The sequence below is a fragment of the Schistocerca nitens genome, chromosome 8 (genome assembly GCF_023898315.1).
Source record: "Schistocerca nitens isolate TAMUIC-IGC-003100 chromosome 8, iqSchNite1.1, whole genome shotgun sequence".
Taxonomy (NCBI): Eukaryota; Metazoa; Arthropoda; class Insecta; order Orthoptera; family Acrididae; genus Schistocerca; species Schistocerca nitens.
In genome coordinates, this window is record NC_064621.1 from 454,423,035 (window position 1) to 454,445,239 (window position 22,205).

General features: G+C 42.4%; 1 protein-coding gene across 1 annotated transcript in view; it reads left to right on the plus strand.

Moving 5' to 3' along the window:
• The window catches only part of LOC126199609 (lachesin-like), a 423,616-nt gene that overhangs the window by 299,781 nt on the left and 101,630 nt on the right, over positions 1-22,205 (plus strand). Inside the window, exon 3 of the mRNA XM_049936537.1 lies at positions 16,649-16,819. Within this exon, the coding sequence (XP_049792494.1) occupies positions 16,649-16,819 (171 nt within the window). The remainder of the gene's footprint in view (positions 1-16,648; positions 16,820-22,205) is intronic.

The following is a 22,205-nucleotide window of genomic DNA, read 5'->3' on the forward strand; positions in this document are numbered from 1 at the left end:
CATTGAAACAGAACAGAATTAATAATGTCTATAAACATCTTTACAAAGAAAATACCATATTATTAATGCAAATTATATTTGACGATAACAGTATCCCTCATCATAGTGAATGTCATTAAAGAACATAACAATACAGATAACATTTGTTAATGCAAATTATATTTGAGGATAACAGTATTCCTCATCATAGTGAATGTAGCTTAGTATTAGAAAAATTCTACAACATAAATCTTATTAAAATATTATTATATACACAAACACATAGCGGGATAATACAAAAGGGAAGGACATGTTTTTTTTGCGATCTCCCTTCGTTCATCATAATTCTCAAAAGTTCTTTCTAAGCCTGCTTTCTGTATTCTATTCATCCTCTAATTATTCTTCATTGTACAGTACCTTTTCTTCTACAAACTTTCTTGCATGGCCTCTGAATGCATTTCTTCCAATTCATCATAACTCTTTCTCTTATATAGCCTACCCCCTCTTAAGCAAACTTAAATCTACTGAGCTCAAATGCATAAACTAAGGGATGAGGCAATGCAGCAACACAAAACAATTAACACAAACAGCAACGACAAAAAAATGCAAATTGCAAAGCAAGCAGCAGTATATCTAAATTAGCAGAGCAAATGCAACATTACAAAGAATATGAGCCAATGTGCAGCAACAAGAAAAATAAATCAGTAGTAAAACTGGCTTAACAGAGTAATACAAAGTGAAATTTAGTAGCACTATGCCTGGCAAACAGCAGCAGCAGATGCAATGACTTATAACTAAATATGACATAGCTGAAGCAGAAAAAACGGTACACTTAAGACAACAATGCAGATAAGGGAAATATCTATTCACATCTTAATGTCTATGTCATTAAAGTGGGGCACCACAAGAAGTTATTCTACCAAAAGAATTACCAAGTAGTTGAAAAGAAAATTATGTATGCAGTAACTGTTATTAATCCCTTCTTATTTTTCTTTCCTTTCCAAGTACTCCGTTTTCGAAGAATGTGGATCATAAAATTATTATTTAATAGATCTGTTGACAGAAAGTGTTCACATTAGCAAATGCATTTAATTTTATTTTATAAAACCAGTGCTGCAACACAGCTGGAAACCAGATATCAAATGAAATAAGCAACTATCCAAAGTGAAGCATAAAAATATCATTCAATAGTCATGTGGCACTTCATAAGTTTGTAGAAATTCTCTCAAGTCTCGTAGAGAGACACTTGTCATAATCAGGTGTGCAGATGTAAGAATATTTCCCATCAGTTCATAAGCATTTGAGTAAGTAGCACAAAGTATGAGTAATCGTATGTTTCCAAGTAATGAGCGTGTCGTATTCGCGATGCTTTCTACAAAGGAATGTCAATAGCGAGGTTAATGGCCTCTTTTTTCTCCACCTAATGGCTTTTTCTCCAGGCATGTGGCACAGCTGGGCGTCCACGACGCATTACGTGAGGGTCACTTAACTTTCTTCCCGAAATATTGACGACAGCAGTGACAGTCTCATATAAAAAAAATATTTCACAGGTCGAGAATTTGCGTTACGAATGTGCAGAAACAAAATCCTATAAATATAACAGCGTCCAAAAAATTTTCGCCGACATTGTGATACATTCACGCATGTACATACATTTCATAACTCTTAAAGTACGATTCTTGGTTTTCAACAACCTTTTTCACAAACCAGAGTTCATAACCACTACTCATTATTCCTTACCTTGTTACACATATACATATTCGTCGACACTTCTTCAATATTTCATCATAATAAATACATATCATAATAAACATTCCTCAACAGCATAATACACATTGTCGTCGTAATAATAACATCATAACATCTCAGTCAAATCTCATAATCGTCGTAGCTTTCTGCAATAATTTCAAAACCTAAAACGAATTCTCTGCTCATTTCAATAGTGTCATCTACCTCAAACGTACTTTAAAAATCATGATCCCATATGAAATCCATCATTCAAAGCTCTCATAGTATCACAATGGTTCCGAAAAAAATATGAACAGTTCACAAAGTACAGACAAAATACAGTTACATAAGTGTGAAGTTATCCAACTGTGTAACTGCGTGCCGGCTGGGGTGGCCGAGCGGTTCTAGGCGCTACAGTCAGGAACCGCGCGACCGCTACGGTCGCAGGTTCGAATCCTGCCTCGGGCATGGATGTCTGTGATGTCCTTAGGTTACTTAGGTTTAAGTAGTTCTACATTCTAGGGGACTGATGACCTTAGAAGTTAAGTCCCATAGTGCTCAGAGGCATTTGAACCATTTTTTTTTTTTTTGTAATTGCATAAACATGTGTCACTGACGTAGTAAAAAAAATGTTTGTCTCTCAGTTAAATTATCAGATAGCTGTGTAATTTATGCGTTAGAGAAATATGATACCGATGTGTAAAGTTGTATAAGCAAATACCATATTGGCTAGGGCTCCTTGTGCTTGCCAAAGATATAGTACACAAGGTAAGCGTGTACCCACCTGAGGATTAATGTAATTATAACCTCAGGTGTTACAGATTACAGCAAGGGAATGAAATGTGTCACGGAAAACCCTTGTATCATTGTAATTCAAAAATCTTTAAAAATAAATGTTTTAGGTACAAAATTAATCACTCAAATACGTGTACTGCAGTGCTAAACTGTGCGTCTTGTTGTAAGATAATCTCAGTAACCACTTAACGGTATAAATGTGCTAAGTGTAGTAATTATCGTCGTCTGTAAGCAAAGTTCTGTAGAAGTCAATGTACTTACCTCCTAATAAACAAAGCTAACTGCTATGCGTATAGATATCGTAGTTGTTACTCTTATTGCCGTGGTGAAGTAAGTACTGTACTGTAACGTATTGTTGTGCTACAGAAAAGGCTGTCTCATTGTAGCTATACCACAAAAGTTACTACTAAAACATGTTTTACTTTCCAGAAGAATTTGGGAAAACTGTGCAGATATAAAGCAGATACAGCACAAAAGCAACAATGTAAATTGTGTCACATATTAGTAGCGTCGTGATATAGTCGTGTAGCTGTCTAATAAACTAACCACAGTATCGTCTGGTATCTCTCAGAAAGCAATTTAAATCCATAATGTATTTTCAAGTAAACCAAAATGTTGCATTAAAATCTCATTAGCAGTACCTGTATATGTTCTAAGTATGTAATCCTTACAGTCGTTACGTAATCGTGCAACTAACAAGCAAGAATGTACACACACAATAACACTGTGTCCTCTGTTCACTATTACAATGCAGTGGTAATTACTGTCTAAATATGATCCATAGGTTCTAGACTGGATAGTTAACTTCAAAATACAGGGCTATTACAAATGATTGAAGCGATTTCATAAATTCACTGTAGCTCCATTCATTGACATATGGTCGCGACACACTAGAGATACGTAGAAAAACTCATAAAGTTTTATTTGGCTGAAGCCGCACTTCAGGTTTCTGCCGCCAGAGCGCTCGACAGCGCAGTGAGACAAAATGGCGACAGGAGCCGAGAAAGCGTATGTCGTGCTTGAAATGCACTCACATCAGTCAGTCATAACAGTGCAACGACACTTCAGGACGAAGTTCAACAAATATCCACCAATTGCTAACTCCATTCGGCGATGGTATGCGCAGTTTAAAGCTTCTGGATGCCTCTGTAAGGGAAATCAACGGGTCGGCCTGCAGTGAGCGAAGAAACGGTTGAACGCGTGCGAGCAAGTTTCACACGTAGCCCGCGGAAGTCGACGAATAAAGCAAGCAGGGAGCTAAACGTACCACAGCCGACGGTTTGGAAAATCTTACGGAAAAGGCTAAAGCAGAAGCCTTACCGTTTACAATTGCTACAAGCCCTGACACCCGATGACAAAGTCAAACGCTTCGAATTTTCGGCGCGGTTGCAACAGCTCATGGAAGAGGATGCGTTCAGTGCGAAACTTGTTTTCAGTGATGAAGCAACATTTTTTCTTAATGGTGAAGTGAACAGACACAATGTGCGAATCTGGGCAGTAGAGAGTCCTCACGCATTCGTGCAGCAAATTCGCAATTCACCAAAAGTTAACGTGTTTTGTGCAATCTCACGGTTTAAAGTTTACTGCCCCTTTTTATTCCACGAAAAAAATCGTTACAGGACACGTCTATCTGGACATGCTGGAAAATTGGCTCATGCCACAACTGGAGACCGACAGCGCCGACTTCATCTTTCAACACCGCACTTCCATCATGATGTTCGGCATTTCTTAAACAGGAGATTGGAAAACCGATGGATCGGTCGTGGTGATCATGATCAGCAATTCATGTTATGGCCTCCATGATCTCCTGACTTAACCCCATGCGATTTCTTTCTGTGGGGTTATGTGAAAGATTCAGTGTTTAAACCTCCTCTACCAAGAAACGTGCCAGAACTGCGAGCTCGCATCAGCGATGCTTTCGAACTCATTGATGGGGACATGCTGCGCCGAGTGTGGGAGGAACTTGATTATCGGCTTGATGTCTGACGAATCACTAAAGGGGCACATATCGAACATTTGTGAATGCCTAAAAAAACTTTTTGAGATTTTGTATGTGTGTGCAAAGCATTGTGAAAATATCTCAAATAATAAAGTTATTGTAGAGCTGTGAAATCGCTTCAATCATTTGTAATAACCCTGTATTGTTGCATGATAACATTATCTAGGTGCGGCAAAGCGTACTATTAGCGTGAAGTGAAAAATTTTATAGCAAAGACTAAAGATTATCTCTCAATAAACGGCTTCATATGTGAAATGTGGTGCAAGCCTTTACTCTTCCTATTATGCAGAGCTCCAGCTTCAACGGAATTATCGTGTGGCATATGGTATATCGGTAATGAAAGCTCAAATTTTTCTCAAGGTTAGCGTCTATGTTATTTTTCTCTGAGCCAGCCGGCGCACGTGGCTGACTGCGGTGCGAGTCATTGTCTGCTATCTCTTTGTTGGCGTGCGTCGTTATTGGGATTAGGAGACGTAACTTCTACAAATTCACCTTGACGAGAAGGCCCTGCCCTGTTTGAATCTCGCCAGTTCTGATGCAATTCAGGTCTGTCGTTACGATTATATCGTCTGTCGTCATGTCGGTAGTTCCTGTAGTTTCTTTCTTGTCGGTTAAGTGGTGGAGAATTTCTCCCTGAATTATCACTGAATGGTGGACCGTTGCGTCTGAAGTTATTATGTCTCCTGTGATAATAATAGTTCTGGTAGCCATATTGTCTGTTTCTATGATTGTCTCTGTCATAATCATTACTTCGGAAATGCGATTTTTCTCTGTAACTATTACTCTGCCAGTGGTTGTCATATGGGTGGTATCTGTTTTGTTCACTATTTGCGTTGTAAGAATAGCCTTGTCGTTTCCACTTATTATTTCTTTCATCGCAAAATTGTGACGAATGTGACCTGTAATTGTTGTGCTCCTGTTTTCGCGTTCCGCGATTGTCAGTGTCAATTTCCAGTTCTTGTAACACTCCCTGAAAAGCTTCAATGCCGCCTTTGCAACGTCCTGCCAAAATAATGTATCGTAAATGTTCAGGCAATTTGGTTAAGCAAATGCGGATGAGTTCTGAGGGGCTGTATGGGTTTGACAGGTACTGATTCTTGTGCAACATGTATTCAAAATATTTCACAAGACTGGAAAATTCAGATTGTTCGAAACGTTTCATCGTTATGATGCTATGTTTTACTTTGTCTTGTGTAGCTTGAGACCAATATGCTGAGAGGAAGGCATGATAAAATTCTCCTTCACTGTGACAATCGTGAATGACCGATCGCATTCTTACAGCTGGTTCATTCTCTAAGTAGCCACACGTAAATTCTAACATGTGCTCCAGTGACCAGTAGGGAGGAAAACAATGAGAGAATTGATGAAGCCACGCTTGTGGATGAATGTCGTTGCCGGAATTCTTAAATGTTTTGAATTTACGTGTAGTAATAAACAGGTTATAGTCAAAATCATCATGTCGGCGATTCGCACATCGGTCATTGTTACTTCTTTTCGGCGGTTCCATCTCAAAATTCGGTGTACCTTGCCAATTTCTTTCATAACTTCCGAAAGTGCCCTGTGTTATTATTTTGTGGCTGTTCCGTATTTCTATGTCCCTCATCCCGTATTGGAACGCGAGTGTCCTCTGAGATATGTAATCTTGTATTACCTGTGTCAACTGATCTTGTACTTCCCGGATTTCTTTTTTGTACTGTGTATTGATTTGATTTTGATTTTGTTTGAATTTTCTAATTTGTTCATACTCTTTTGTGTCAGTGAAGGTTACAGGTCTTGTGTCATTCAGATCAACATCTACCTTTGTAGACAAGTTAGTGAACTGATCCGAAAGTTCGGCTACTTTCTCCGATGGTGAACTGATTTCCTCAGTGTGTTTTTCTGAACCAAGTTTCAGAGTGTTCATTTTGTGTTGAAATCGTATCTACTGTGTCCTTTAAGTTTTCCTGAGTTTTTGCAAGTTGCGTAACTGAATCGGTAGATGCAAGTGAGTCAATTTTAGCTTTCAAGGTCTCATGATTTTCATGAACAATAATTTGCATTTCTTTTAGGTCTGCTTCGTGATTCTGTAATGTATTTTCCTGCCACGAATAAATAGGTTGGAAATGCTACAAATTTGGGTTTTTACGCCATTACAGACTTTTTGACATTTCGATTCGATTTTATGTAACTCAGTAGTTAAATCTTCACGTGTTTGTTCAAGCGTGGTGTGAAGATTTTGTTCCACTGCGTCTAACTGTTGCTGTGTTTGTCTCTGGTATTGTTCCATTGTGTCTAACTTTTGAAGATTTTGTCCCATTTGTTTCTGATTTTGTTCAAGTGTTGTGTCTAACTTTTGTAGCCTTTGTCCCATTTGTTGCATTAACTGTAATAACAATGCACTGGTGTCTGAAACATGTTCCTCAGTGCTATTCGGCAGTGCATTTGAACCGGCAATATTCGCATTTTGAAAAGCAGAAAATGTGTCTTGACTTATTTGAGAAAACAGTGTGGACGCAAAACCTGAATCTACAGTATTTGCAAGATTGTGTCCTGTCATTTCGGATTCCTGAGGTGAGCTGTTGCCGACCGATCGATCGATAATGCTTTCCTGTTAACTGTTTGTTTCACTATCTATGGCATTATTTGCTGCCCGCTCCATTTCCCTGTGCACAATTACCAAATCACTGCTTTGAATGTCTGTTAATTACGTTTTTCACACGCCATAATTGTCACAATATTTCACACGATACCACAGAAAAGCACTATTTGAAGAGCAAAAATAGAAAACACATTAACATAGTACTGAAAATAATATCTAGTTGATTGCAAGCGCAGCTGCGAAATACTTGGTGTAGCATTCATGAACACCATTGCAACGGGTGTTTTCCAACAGGATGTAGCCCAAATTATCTAAAGAAAGACGACGTTTTGCCTTGGCCCATCCGATCACTAGATCTGTCTCCAGTAGAGCGCATACGGGACATCATCTGACGCCATATCCAATGTCGTCCACAAACAGGATGTACTGACCGACCATGTGCAACGGGTATAGAACTCAATCCCACAAACTGACATCCGGCGCCTGCAAACGCAATGTATGTATCTTTGCATGCTTGTAATCAACTTTCTGGCTGCTACACCGGTTATTAATGTACTGGCATATCTCATTTGCAATGGCTTATCTCACGCTTACCTAAACCTGCAATTTATCATTTTTAATTACTTAAAAATGGTACCAAGACCAATGTGTTCCGTAAATTTCACTACTCATCATAATTTTTTAGTGTGCGACTTTTGCCATCCGTGTATATCAGTTAGCAGGTTCTTAGAAAAATCAGCCAGGGAACTTTGACTGCAAGAGAGGACTCAGTGACAACATAACTATGAAGACATCAAGAAATAGCTTCGAGGGAGATGTATAGAGTAAAAGTAGTTGGGGGAACATAGATTGCCGGCCGTGGTGGCCGAGCGGTTCTAGGCACTCCAGTCCGGAACCCCGCGACTGCTACGGTCGCAGGTTCGAATCCTGCCTCGGGCATGGAAGTCTGTGATGTCCTTAGAACTACTTAAACTTAACTAACCTAAGTTATAGGGGGATTGATGACCTCAGATGTTAAGTCCCATAGCGCTCAGAGCCATTTGAACCATTTTTGAACATAGATTTGAATAGTAGATTTAGTGCCAATATTTTATGTTCACCTGATAGACAACAAAGTGGTCATGATATAAGGTACCTCTTTGCCGCGTACGTTTCCTACTTCGCTTCCTGGGAGGAGGACAGCGACAGTGTGCAATCTGAGATGACAGCTTGGCTTGTCATGTGTGTGTTTATCACCTGTAGTTATTCTCGTTTAAAACTCTTTAAAAAACTAAAATATAAATAGTAACACCGACAAGTGCGAGTGGGACTCTCTTTCTCTCTGAGAGTTCCGTACGCACTTAGTTGTGTACATAGACAGATCAACTATCGATTTTGGCGAGGGAGTTTGCGAGATCCAGAATATATGATATAAATTACCGTATCTTTTGATTATATTGACCTACAAGTGTGAAATTTTTACAATATCAAAGGGACCCATACCTTAATATTATACATAATTTTCAACTTAATACGGTCTCGTAAACTGACATGTGGCCGGAAGAACGGCTTGCTGACCACATGCCCCTCCATAACCGCATCCAGTGAGGCCTGTGGACGAAGGATGACATTGCTGCCGGTCGGTACCATTGGGACTTCATGGCCTGTTCGGGGCGCAGTCTTTTTTTTCAGCTTGATACATGATGTCTTAACACATGGATTGATAAATGGAGAACAGTGTGACAATAATATTGTATTACAAGGGTTTTGCTTTTTCTGTTTGAGGTACAGGACTCTAAAACCGTTTTCGTCATAGATATATAAAAATTTCTGCACGTCAGTGATAGCAATACTCGGGCATCCCCGAAAATGTATCTAATTAGACTGCTTACCCTGGGTGGATGCCATGAGATCCTAGTAATGTGGAAGACGGGACACAAAGACAGTGCGACATGGTCCACAATACAGTGGTCGCAACAGAGGGAATCGCATGTTGTGCAAAGCGGCGCTGTGGGAGCGGGGGGGGGGGGGGGGGGGGGAGGGTCTCGGCGAGTGAGACGCAAACGAGCACCGACGGCGTGGGCGGTGGTGGTGGCTGCAGAAAACATCTGGAGCGGCGAGTAAGCGAGAGGCAGGCTAAGTGCTGCAACGCGACCCGCCTGGCGCCTGCTGGCTGCTTAATGGCCGCCAGCTGTGCACACGTGCTCTGCTCTGCGTCCCACCACTGTCTCCCACCTCCTCAGACACCCCAGGCCACCACCTCTTCGCGCTACGACTGTGGGTGACGCCTTGCGACAAACTCCTACTGGGCAAAACATGAGTCACCCCCCAGAGGACATCACGATAATAAAGTGCAACACGGCCATTGTAGCCTCAATGCGGCAAGATGACAGCCCGCAATTTCCATCAGGTATGCTATATCCACCTGAGGCTCCTCACTACTGATTAAACTTCGTAGAGGAACCAACTGTCAGAGATGTTGGTTGCTAAGTTTCACGCACTGTTCCAACCATTCCCACATATGATGGGATGAGTTCATGGCTCAGTAAGGGTGTGGTAGGATGCCTGAAAGTTCATCACCTCAGGTACGTATATGCGCAACCATTAGAAAATGACTGCTATCGCCTTGGAAAATGGTCATGTCGACACCCATAATAAAGATATAGAAGGAAGCGTGACGTTTGGTTACTGAGAGTGTTAAAATAAACATCATGTCCTTTTATTTTCTCCATGTTTAAATTCACCCAACTTTAATAAGGGGTGATCAAAAAGTTTCCGATTGAGTGTGTTGCTGCAGCGTATATACAATGTAGCGGGCCCATACTGCGGGTATATAAGCACCGAAAAAACTCTTCCAGTCAATATGTGGCATAACAGCAAACCAGTGCTTAACAGTATTGGTTAAAAACAGTCTTGATTGCAATTTTATTTTTTTTATTTTTCAACGACGCTTTCCGCCTTATTTAGACATCTTCAGGTTTTCTTTTCTAGATGGACGCGAGAGGCACCAAGATCTGCATAACGCGTTCCCGTTCACAGGAGCGAGTAACATTAAGATATGGGCACAGTCCGGTTGTCACCAAATGCAGCGAAACAGGACCAGCGTAATGTTAGATCTTTCTTGGCTGTCGAAAGGCCATCACCGGTACACATTCAACGGAGAATTAAGTCTGTGCATGGGCAGCATATACGTCGAAACCTACCATTGTAGAATGGTGCGCCAAGTCCCATGCTGCTTCATGGTAACATACGTCCGCATATCGCAAATGTAACTCAAAAGCTATTCGAAATCAATTTAAGGCACTCGAGCACTCACCCGCTAGTCTCACCCCATGCGATTACCACGACTTCCGTCCCTCAGAAAAGGCTTAGAAGAGTCGACGATTCCCGCCGCATGAAGATCTGCAGCAGGCAGTTACGGACATCTTCACGCAGCAGGACACGGTTTTTTATCCGATGAATATACTTAAACTGGTGCGTCGGTGGGATAATAGGCTCAATGGTCACGGTGATTCTGCCTGATTGACATAGAAATTCTAAAAAAATTTCTATCGCCTTTTACACTACTGGCCATTAAAATTCCTACACCACGAAGATGACGTGCTACAGACGCGAAATTTAACCGTCAGGAATAAGATGCTGTGATATGCAAATGATTTGCTTTTCAGAGCATTCACACAAGGCTGGCGCCGGTGGCGACACCTACAACGTGCTGACATGAGAGAAGTTTCCAACCGATTTCACTTACACAAACAGCAGTTGACCGGCGTTGCCTGGTGAAACGTTGTTGTGATGCCTTGTGTAAGGAGGAGAAATGCGTACCACCACGTTTCCGACTTTGATAATGGTCAGATTGTAGCTTATCGCGATTGCGGTTTATCGTATCGCGACATTGCTGCTCGCGTTGGTCGAGATCCAATGACTATTAGCAGAATATGGGATCGGTGGGTTCAGGAGGATAATACGGAACGCCGTGCTGGATCCTAACGGACTCGTATCATGAGAAGTCGAGATGACAGGCGTCTTATCCGCATGGCTGTAACAGATCGTGCAGCCACGTCTCGATCATTGAGTCAACAGATGGGGACGTTTGCAAGACAACAGCCATCTGCACGAACAGTTCGACGACGTTTGCCGCACCGTGGACTATCAGCTCAGAGACCATGGTTGCGGTTACCCTTGACGCTGCATCACAGACAGGAGCGCCTGCGATGGTGTACTCAACGTCGAACCTGGGTGCACGAATGGCATAACATCATTTTTTCGGATGAATCCAGATTCTGTTTGCAGCATCATGATGGTCGCATCCGTGTTTGGCAACATCGCCGTGAACGCACATTGGAAGCGTGTATTCGTCATCGGCATACTGGCGTATCACCCGGCGTGGTGGTATGGGGTGCCATTGGTTACACGTCTCGGTCTCCTCTTGTTCGCACTGGCAGCACTTTGAACAGTGGACGTTACATTTCAGATGTGTTATGACCCGTGGCTCTACCCTTCATTCGATCCCTGCGAAACACTACATTTCAGCAGGATAATGTACGACCGCATGTTGCAGACACTCTACGGTCCTTTCTGGATACAAAAAATCGACTGCTGCCCTGGCCAGCACCTTCTCCAGATCTCTCAGCAATTGAAAATGTCTAGTCAATGGTGGCCGAGCAACTGGCTCGTCACAATACGCCAGCCACTACTCTTGATGAATTGTGGTATCGTGTTGAAGCTGCATGGGCTGCTGTACCTGTACATGCCATCCAAGCTCTGTTTGACTCAATGCCCAGGGGAACAAGTCCGTTATTACGGCCATAGGCAATTGTTCTGGGTACTGATTTCTAAGGATCTATGCACCCAAATTGCGTGAAAATGTTCAAAAAATGGTTCAAATGGCTCTGAGCGCTAAGGGACTTAACTTCTAAGGTCATCAGTCCCCTAGAACGTAGAACTACTTAAGCCTAAGGACATCACAGACATCCATGCCCGAGGCAGAATTCGAACCTGCGACCGTAGCGGTCACGCGGTTTCAGACCTAAGCGCCTAGAACCGTTCGGCCACACCAGCCAGCCGTAATAATGTAGTCACATGTCAGTTCTAGTATTATATATTTGTCCAATGAATACCCGTTTATCATCTGCATTTCTTCTTGGTGTAGCTATTTTAATGGCCAGTAGTGTACTTTCGTAATCGTTTCAGATTGCTTCATGACATTACAATGTGAGACTTTTTTTGCTGCACTTGTTCTCCCCGTGCGTAAACTTAGTTTCTCGTGTCATTTTATGCAAGCGGGTTACAACGGGTGTCTCGTAAGGGTCTCCAGGCGCTTTCTCTCTTATGTTTCGGCAGATATTTTTAATTTCGTTTTCGCAGTATGTTGTTGGAGTCAGCCCAAAGGAATACTGCGAAGGCCATTGTTGACGGAAAGCGTCGGTTTATTTCCCGATACAAAAAAAAAAAAAAAAAAAACAATTAGAACGGTATTTTACTTACCGATAGAGCGGTCTCAAATCAGTTTAGTACGATATTTGATTTGTCTGTGTGTGTTAAAAGCCAACAGTATTGCCGCGGTGGTAACACTGGGTCAAGTCACATCACCGAAGTAGAGAGCTGTCGCTGTTCTATCACTTTGATGAGTGACCGTCCGGTCTGCGGCACGCTGTTGGTAAGCGGGATGCGTTCTGCCCTTGCGAGGCAGACTGAGGTGCTACTTGGTTGAGAAGTAAGGGCTCCGATCACGAAAACTAACAACGGCCTGGAGAGCGGTTTGCTGATAACATGGCCCTCCACATCCGTATCCAGTGACGCCTGTGGGTTGAGGATGACACGGCGGACGGTCGGTAACTTTGGGCCTTCCAAGGCCTGTTCGGACGGAGTTCAGTTTCGTATATATTAACAGGGATGGTAAAACACGAAGAATGTAGTCCAACAACGAGAGATCAGCGCTGTTGGATGGCGGTAGCAGGCAGCGCTGACTCGGGTGGTACTGTAGCTGCTGGAATGCTGGTTAGTCTTCTTCTTTTAGTGTTTTTCTTAATACATATCGATAAAACAAGTATCGCACTTGATTAATTCGAGATCGCTCTATCGAATGGTCACGCGATAGGCAGTATTCGCTCGGTTGCCTCCAGCTACACATTGCAAAACCGAAATTGCAGGTGTCTGTGGAAGTACAAAAAAATGCGCCTGACGACTCTTAGGGTCGACACCCTGTATATCCACTACACTATACATTTACAATGGTATTTTCAGGTCCCCTAGAAGATGACCTGGAAGGGAAGGACGAAACGACTATGGACTCCTGTTAAGAATATATCAACAGCTGCAGCCGCAGTTCATTAATCCTGTATCACGTTCACGAAATCTGAATTAATGAGCCCAAGACATGGAAGGAAAAATCACAGAACGATCTCCGGTCTGAGGTCCACCCTCTGCACACTGCATCTGTGATGTCATATTTGGCTGTTGGAGTACTTGAAGCCTTACGTCATTTAAGGAGGCAGAATCACGACTGATCAGACCACAGGTCATACCTCCGGTCAGCTACTGTTGAGTTTCCGTGTTATTAGGCCCATTAAAAGTGTGCAGCTTTGCGCTCCTGTGAAGAATGCTTTCTTGCGAGATACACGACGCCATATTTCCGGTGTCCACTGTTTTCCTTCGCACTGTTCGCTCGCAAACTGGTTGAGATGAATCTGCATTCACAGACAGCAGCAAATCCAATTATCTGCGGACACTTGGCTTACGTCTGTTGGTGCTCAGTTAGTAACGTATACGCCTAAAGTGGATATTCAGTGTTTGGAATATGTTCAGCTTATGTAAACAGACGTGCTGCTGGTTTTTTCAGGAAATAAAACAGATCACGCCTTCAGTACTCTCGAAAAGAAAAAAAAATGCATCAAATACAAGCGGAGGTGAACTATTGACCAAATACAGATTGTGATAACATACTTCACTAACTTTCATTACTTAACTTACGGTCATCATTCAGTGTACTTTGACATCTTTGTTGATTCATCAACAAGTGGTAAGTTTCTGCTTGCAGGGGTAGAGCTTGTTTCTTTTTTGTTAAGTACGTGCATTGAAACAACATGTAGCACGTATTGTTTTTGTGTGTGAAATCTTATGGGACTTAACTGCTAAGGTCATCAGTCCCTAAGCTTACACACTACTTAACCTAATTTATCCTAAGGACAAACACACACACCCATGCCCGAAGGAGGACTCGAACCTCCGCCGGGCTCAGCCGTACAGTCCATGACTGCAGCGCCTCAGACTCCTAGGCTAATCCCGCGAGGCACTCGTATTGTTTTTCACAGAACGCATTTACTTCTCTTCGTTATGAGACACTGCAATTTGAGCACAGAAACATGTCTGAAACTCAGAATGCAACATGACTGACGATGTTTATCAACTTTTCGCCGACATAACAACTTCGTAATAACAAATTAGTAATTTTAAAATGCAAAATTAAAATTTTCGAAAAAATCTTTTAATGCCCAGACAGTGTTAACGTAATTAATTAATTTCATGTAAGTAATCCACAACACGGAAAAAAGAACAAATATAATACGTGTACCGAAGAAATCATTTTGCATATCAAATGAGTGACTTATTTATGATCTTTCCTTAGTAATTAATTTAAAGGTTTATAGTTAACAGTTTTAGTGTCGATGACTTCAAACAGAATTAAAACTCAATAAATAAATTCGGAAATACACCGAATATAAGAGGGGTAATTAAGTTTTTTTTGTAACCTAATCAAATTAATTTTGTGTTTGATCGATATTTCAACGTATGTCCTGTACGTAAGTATACAAAATAATTATATTGAATGTCGTTATAAATGAAATTGCAATTTTGAACTTGTATGTATCGTGTGGTATATTTATGACGTTTATCAAACAATTCTGTTCTTTAAGTGTACCGACAGGTAGAATGCGTAACAAAAGATGAGTCATTCATCAATTCCGTTACAGGCTCCAGACGTGATATGAAAGGGAAGGAGCACTAATATATGGTACACCCTGTCACGCACTTCAGAGTTGCCTGTAGGGCGTTTATGTGTACGTAGATAGTGTTCCGTTTCACTGAATATCAACAGAGTACCAAAGTGGCCAGTTCCAGCGTTGTTGTCGCAGTGTACTTACAAAAATCAGCTGGAGTGTCGCGACTCTATGTGTTAGATGTGACCAAAGTTGGTATTTCGCAGAGCCCAGCTTACATGCCATGTAACCGAACATCCCTTCTCGGGCATGGTTCGCTTCGGTGAAGCTTTATAAATGTCATGAGGCTTCTATTTTTCGCATAAGGCTGGGACACGGATGTTACCCCGCGCACCTATATCATTAGAAGATTATCACGTCTGGACACTGCGATAAGGACACAACGGTAGTAGTGGAACTTAACCACATTATATTGGCATGTTCCTAAAATATACGACTGTACAGTCAGACTTGCATAATAAATTTGCTGGTTACCGCCTGCCTACCAGTGTTCCTGTTTTACTCTACCGTTTTTATAGATATAGCTTTCTCTCAGACTATTTCAAAGTTAGCGGCATCCATATTTAATGTATGAGATGCCGAGGTCTTCATTTACAAATGGCATCACCACGGTTCGAAATCGGGTGCGTAATACTGTGTTTTAATTTATATACAGACCTCTATTTGTACGTTACATTTTCATTATTGTTCTCTTGTACAATTTACGTCACTGTTCTACTGATCCTATTGTACATAACATAGGCTGTACTGTGTTTGTTATTTTCGGTTCTTCTTTTAAGTACGCCTTTCTGTGTGATAGGCAACGGCCTTGCCGCAGTGGATACACCGGTTCCCGTGAGATCACCGAAGTGAAGCGCTGTTGTGCGTGGCCGGCACTTGGATGGGTGACCATCCAGCCGCCATGTGGTGTTGCCAATATTCGGGATGCACTCAGCCTCGTGATGTCAATTGAGGAGCTACTCGACCGAATAGTAGCGGCTTCGGTCAAGAATACCATCATAACGACCGTGAGAGCGGTGTGTTGACCCCATACCCCTCCTACCCCCATCCTCCTGTGAGGATGACACGGCGGTCGAATGGTCGCGGTAGGCGACTCGTGGCCTGAACACGGAGTGATGTCTGTATGCTACACTTCTCACCTTGTTGTGTGAAGTTATTTCTGATTCTGTTCTTCAACTGTTGTTGTAATTGTTGTAAGATGTACTTTGTTTGCCATTTCATGTTTTGTCTTTTACTATAAGATCATACGCACGTGTCATAATGTTGCTGTATAGTGCTGTCTGTAGCTCTGCTCCGATGCCATTGTCTTCAGTGCGGTCGGCGGTCTTGTGTTGGTCTAAATGCGCTTTTAGTTTACTTTAAGGGTGTGTTTATATGCTAACTAGGTAATTTTATGCCATACCGCTTTTTTTTATTAGGTTTCATTGGCACTTTATAACCGCGTTGACTGTATGGTCATTGTAACCCAATGTAAAAAATAAGTAAATAAACAAATAAATAAACTTAATTGCTGTTTGGGGCGCTGCTGTCGCAATGTGCAACGGAATTGAGCTGGAGGCGTCTCACGGTGACCGTATTTTGTGTTCGGCACAGTTCCGCCCGACATCGTGGACGACGCGACGAGCTCCGACGTGACGGTGCGCGAGGGCGACGACGCGACGCTGGTGTGCCGCGCCACGGGCAAGCCGGCGCCGCGCGTCGTGTGGCGCCGCGAGGACGGCGAGCCGATGCTCATCCGCAGCGGTCCCAGGGAGGTCGCCAAGCGTGAGTACCGTCGGTCCAGCCAGTCGCTCTGCAGTGGGGGGTCTTAACACTGCGGCGTTACCTCTTCCGATTGCCATTTAGCGCTACAACCAGCATCGTCGCTACGAAATACACGATAAATTTCTTTAATTTCACGTCTGTGGTCACCCTGTTCTCCCCAGACTATTGGTTTTGGTCAGCAATGACCATCTTCAGATTTGCAGCGAAATATTAAAAAAAATACAACTAGTGAATTATCTGCAGCTTAAAAGAATAAAACAGGCCATGCAGACATGTGTTACTGACGTACGTGTAAAAACTGTGCGCATTAAATTATAGAATACACAAGAGTCATCTAGTCAGCAACGCTACTGTTCAAAGCAGGCTGTCGTACAGTAACCAGAAAATGTTTGTGTCGCAAGCTCGCCAGGTATCGCAACTGTAGGTGTACACATATTCTTCAGTGACAATTGTACGATGTAAAATAAAAAGACGGATACAATCAGTAAAGTCTGTGCAGGGTGCAAGGTGCAAAAATCATTAAAGTAATAACATGCAATAACTTGAAATGCAACAAAGTTGAAATTGTTAAAAAGAAAAATATTAACAGAACTTGGCTGGAGGCCGCATATTAAGCAATAAGAAGAGTTACAATCAAAAGGCAGAAGGCCATATCCTAAAACATTCCATGCAAAATTCGGCTGAAGGCCCCATACAAAAGCATAACAGTCTTATCCCTTAAGGACAAGACAAGAATATTAATTTAAGAGATATTAATATTCGGCTGAACGCCACACATCAACCAAATAACTAAAACCCAAACAGGAAAATTACTATTTAACATACAAGGAACGGTGCTCAGAAGTTTTTAAGGGTCGGCCTGGAATTCTAACACTAACGACCGTTTAGGTGAGAGAGGCAGCCTGTCCAACGACTTCTTAATCTGGAGGCAACCCAACCGACAGACAGCCGACAGACCAATCAACAAAATCAGTTCCGCTACACGCAACCAGCAAAACGACCATAACATTTCAGTACAACACCCAGGCTGTCGAACTACACGCCGCACTGGACAGCAACAACACGACGAGGAAAATACACTGCCGAAAACTATGTCAACAACCAGGGCAGGTAAGTGGAACGTCATCGGCCACAAGGCAGAAGATACCGCTGGTCAACTTCAACAACAGGGAATAAATTAAGTCAGACTCCACAGGAAGACGGCTGGAATCTTAGCCGACTTAAATACACACACGTTGTTCCTCGCGGGAACGATGGGTGGGCATCGAGATTCGTAGCACTCGCAAGCAACACCTCACAGTCCAACCACAGGTGCACACCGCCAGCGGCTCCGGCCTGACGACGCACGACAGGGACTTCCTTGCTGGTCCACGGTAACCGACCGACTGTTCACACACCGCCCAGCTGGAACTATATCTGCCACACCAAAGATAGCAACATTATCGCGGTAACTGCAGGAGAAATAAAACCGCAGACCGGAGTGGCCTGCGGTTCTAGGCGCTACAGTCTGGAGCCGAGCGACCGCTGCGGTCACAGGTTCGAATCCTGCCTCGGGCATGGATGTGTGTGATGTCCTTAGGTTAGTTAGGTTTAATTAGTTCTAAGTTCTAGGCGACTGATGACCTCAGAAGTTAAGTCGCATAGTGCTCAGAGCCATTTGAACCATTTTTTAGAAATAAAACCACAGGATTGCTACCGAGGTTTAACCCAAGACAAGCATGACTCGAGCCAGCCACGGCTCATATATATATATATATATATATATATATATATATATATATATATATATATATATATATATATATATATATATATGCGACAATAAAGTAATGAGACTGATTTTCTTTGCAAGATGTGGCAAACCTGCAGGTTTGTGTAGGCACAATATCTTTGACCTTGCTCTATAAGCTGCTTCTAGACCAAGCTGCACAGCAGTGCAACTGCTCATTCGTGAGTTGCGTTGTAATAAGTTAACATGTGCTTGTGTGTCTCGTTACGGAAATGGAACCGCATAACATTGCGCAACGGTGTGCCATTTCTTTTTGCGTTAAAGTGGGTGAAAACGCGACGACAACTTATGGTAGGCTTCAGAAGGCTTTTGAAGAGGAGGTTATGTCAAGAACTCAAGTTTTTCTAAAGATGGCTCTGAGCCCTATGGGACTTAACATCTGTGGTCATCAGTCCCCTAGAACTTAGAACTACTTAAACCTAACTAACCTAAGGACATCACACACATCCATGCCCGAGGCTGGATTCGATCCTGCGACCGTAGCAGTCGCGCGGTTCCGGACTGAGCGCCTAGAACCGCGAGACCACCGCGCCCGGCTCAAGTTTTTCGTTGGCATAATATGTTTAGTAAAGGCAGAACGAATGTTGAAGATGAAACCGCAGTGGATGACCATGAACCTCACGGACGGATGTCAACTTGGCCAGGGTGCGTGAACTCGTACGATCTGATAGAAGATTATGCGTAAAAATGATTGCAGAAGAACTGAACATCAATCGAGAAACGGTTCCTCTAATAATAACTGAGGATATTAGTATGAGAAATATTTGTGCAAAAATGGTCCCCAAAAATCTCACACCACAATAGCGAGAAACAAGGAAAAATGTAGCATCCGATATGTTAGAGCAAACGGAAATCAATCTAGAATTGTTGAGCCGTGTCAACACTGGTGATGGAAGTTGACTTTTTTCAGTACGATCCAGAGACAAAACGCCAAAGTTAACAATGGTGCTCAAAGGTCTGCAGAGCAAGAACCAACTCGTTTAGCGAACTCGCTTTTGGTTACGGAAACTACAATGAACCACTAACGGCAACACACTATTAAAACAATAACAATAAAAACTATAATGATCCCTTCTGCGGATCAAGCAATTAACAACTAATTCCCTTCGACTCTATACCCGTACAATTGTTCCACGTCGACGTCGGCTCTAGCAGCTGGTAGACAGCTTAACACGGCGAAAGCGACGTAACATATTCGTTGCGGAACAGGGGATGGTCTATGTGGCAACCCGCTGGACCAGCCAATCTTCTCCGCACTCAGTAAGTCGAGAACTGCTTGCTGAACAGCCAGCCACCGGCTTATATAGTTGCGGGCGAAAGGATATTTCCGGGACTATTTGTACACACGTCATCACGAGGAAATAGTTCGTTGATCGTCGCGCCCCCTTCCTCTGCTCCAGGTTGATACCCCCTGGCGGACGTTTGTTGGCAACTGTGGTACTTGCTTGTAAACAATCTTGCGTCGGCCATACTTCGCATCGTTAGTCAATCTGCGGTGTTGCTGCTGAGGTAGGCGGCTGTGGTGACTGCAGCAGTCAGAATTGGTGATAATTGATGGAAAGTCATCGAATCAAACAGAAGTGTTCTCTGGTGTTCCCCAAGGAAATGCTATGGGCTCTGTGCTGTTCCTAATCTACATAAACGATTTAGGAGACACTGTGAGCAGCTCTCTCACATTGTTTGCTGACGATGTTTTCGTATTCTCACTTGTAAAGGCATCTGATGATGAAAACCAATAAAAATGATTTATACATGATATCTGTATGATGTGAAATTTGGCAATCTGCTCTAAATAATGAGGCGTGCGAGGTCATTAACATAAGTACTAAAAGGAAGCCTCTAAATTACTGTTACACCAAATCTAAAGACTAACAACTGAGCCAGATACTTTGAAATTACAATGACGAATAACTTAAATTGAAACTATCACATAGACAATGTCATGGGGAAGCTAATCAAAGACTGATTTCTATTGGCGAAGCAATTAGATGTTACAGATCTACTAAAGAGACTGCCTTCGCGAGGTTTGTCCGTCCACTTCCGGAGTACAGCTCCGTGGTGTAGGATGTGCATCAGGCAGGACTGACGCAAGAGATTGAAAAAGTTCAAAGATGGGCTGCTCGTTTTTTATTAACGCGAAACAGGGAAGAGCGCCAGTGACATGATACGCAAGTTCGGATGTCAGTCGTTAAAAAGAGGTATGTTTTCACGAAATATCCATCACAAAGTTCCTCCTCCGTGTGAAAAAATACCTAGCGATGTCCCGCATAAGGAGAAATGATAATCGTAATAAAATAAATGAAAACCGATCTCGCACGAAAGGATTTCAGTGTTGTTCTCGCGCGCTTTTCGAGGGTGGAGCGGTACACAAATTGCATGAACTGGAGAGTAGTCATGTAGATAGGACATAGATGTAGGCGCTCACATGGAATTCAATAGTGTTCATCAACCGAATCAAACAGTTAAATGTTATAAAACACTATAATGAATTAAAAACGATCATGTATCTATGAAAAAAGGATTATGCCAAATTTGTTTGGAACTTCCAACGTATTCTACATTTTTACTCCGTAGTGTAGCGCAGAGCAACTTTCCGCAAGCACTGTATAATGCTATTTCTTAAAGATTCATGTGTTTTATTGAAACTATTTAGCGTGTTAGGAGTATAACTGCAGCTATTGTGATCATTGATAACCTAATACATACCCACTACAGTGAGTCAGTTCTTTTTCTCCCCAACTAACAGTCTTCCCACATTATTTACTATTTTACATAGACTAGGCTTGTCAATATAGACTACACTTTTTGTGTCCACGTGTCCACACTTCAATACCTGACTTGATAACCACGGGTAGTAGGTATTACGTTAGTAGGTTAGTCCTGTCCGAGCAAACCTGCGGTTCAGAACACTGTGGATGATCATGTGTAAAACTGAATAGTTTGAGGAAGTCTAGTTTCGAAACCGATGAAGGCAACCTTAAATTATAGAACAGCAATGGCAAACTCGGACAAATCAGGGTTCTGCTGGTGATTGTGACAGTAGGATGAGTGTAATTAGGAACACAGCAACGTACTGCTTACGTCTAAATAGCAAGAAATGTAAAAAGCAATAAATCGGCCCAGCACAGAGTTTTAATCTGCCAGGAGGTTTCAATAAATCGCGTGTCCATTTAAACGGTTTCAACGTCATTTCAACCTACACAAGTGTGTAAAACTTAAGGAAAAAATTAAATTTCGGGTGAGATGTCACAGGCAAGTGAAATGTCCGATGGAACTTGGACTATACAAAGAAAGAACTGCTATAGTACACTACAGGAGGTAAAAGAAAGAAATACGCAATGAGACGAACGGAAGTCATATTTTTATTAAAGGGCAATAATTACACTGTAGTCATCACGAGTTTTTATGTTTCCCTGCACGTAACAAGTGGCAGAATTTGTTCTTAATAGGAAGAGTAATCTCCATGGACAGTAATAGATGCTCTGAAACGTGCTCCCACGCTGGCGACAACGTTGTCGAGGAGTTGGTAGGGCGTTCAATTCCACCACCGGTGGACAACTGCAGCCCAGTCCATTTGAAGAATAATCTCTCATTCCA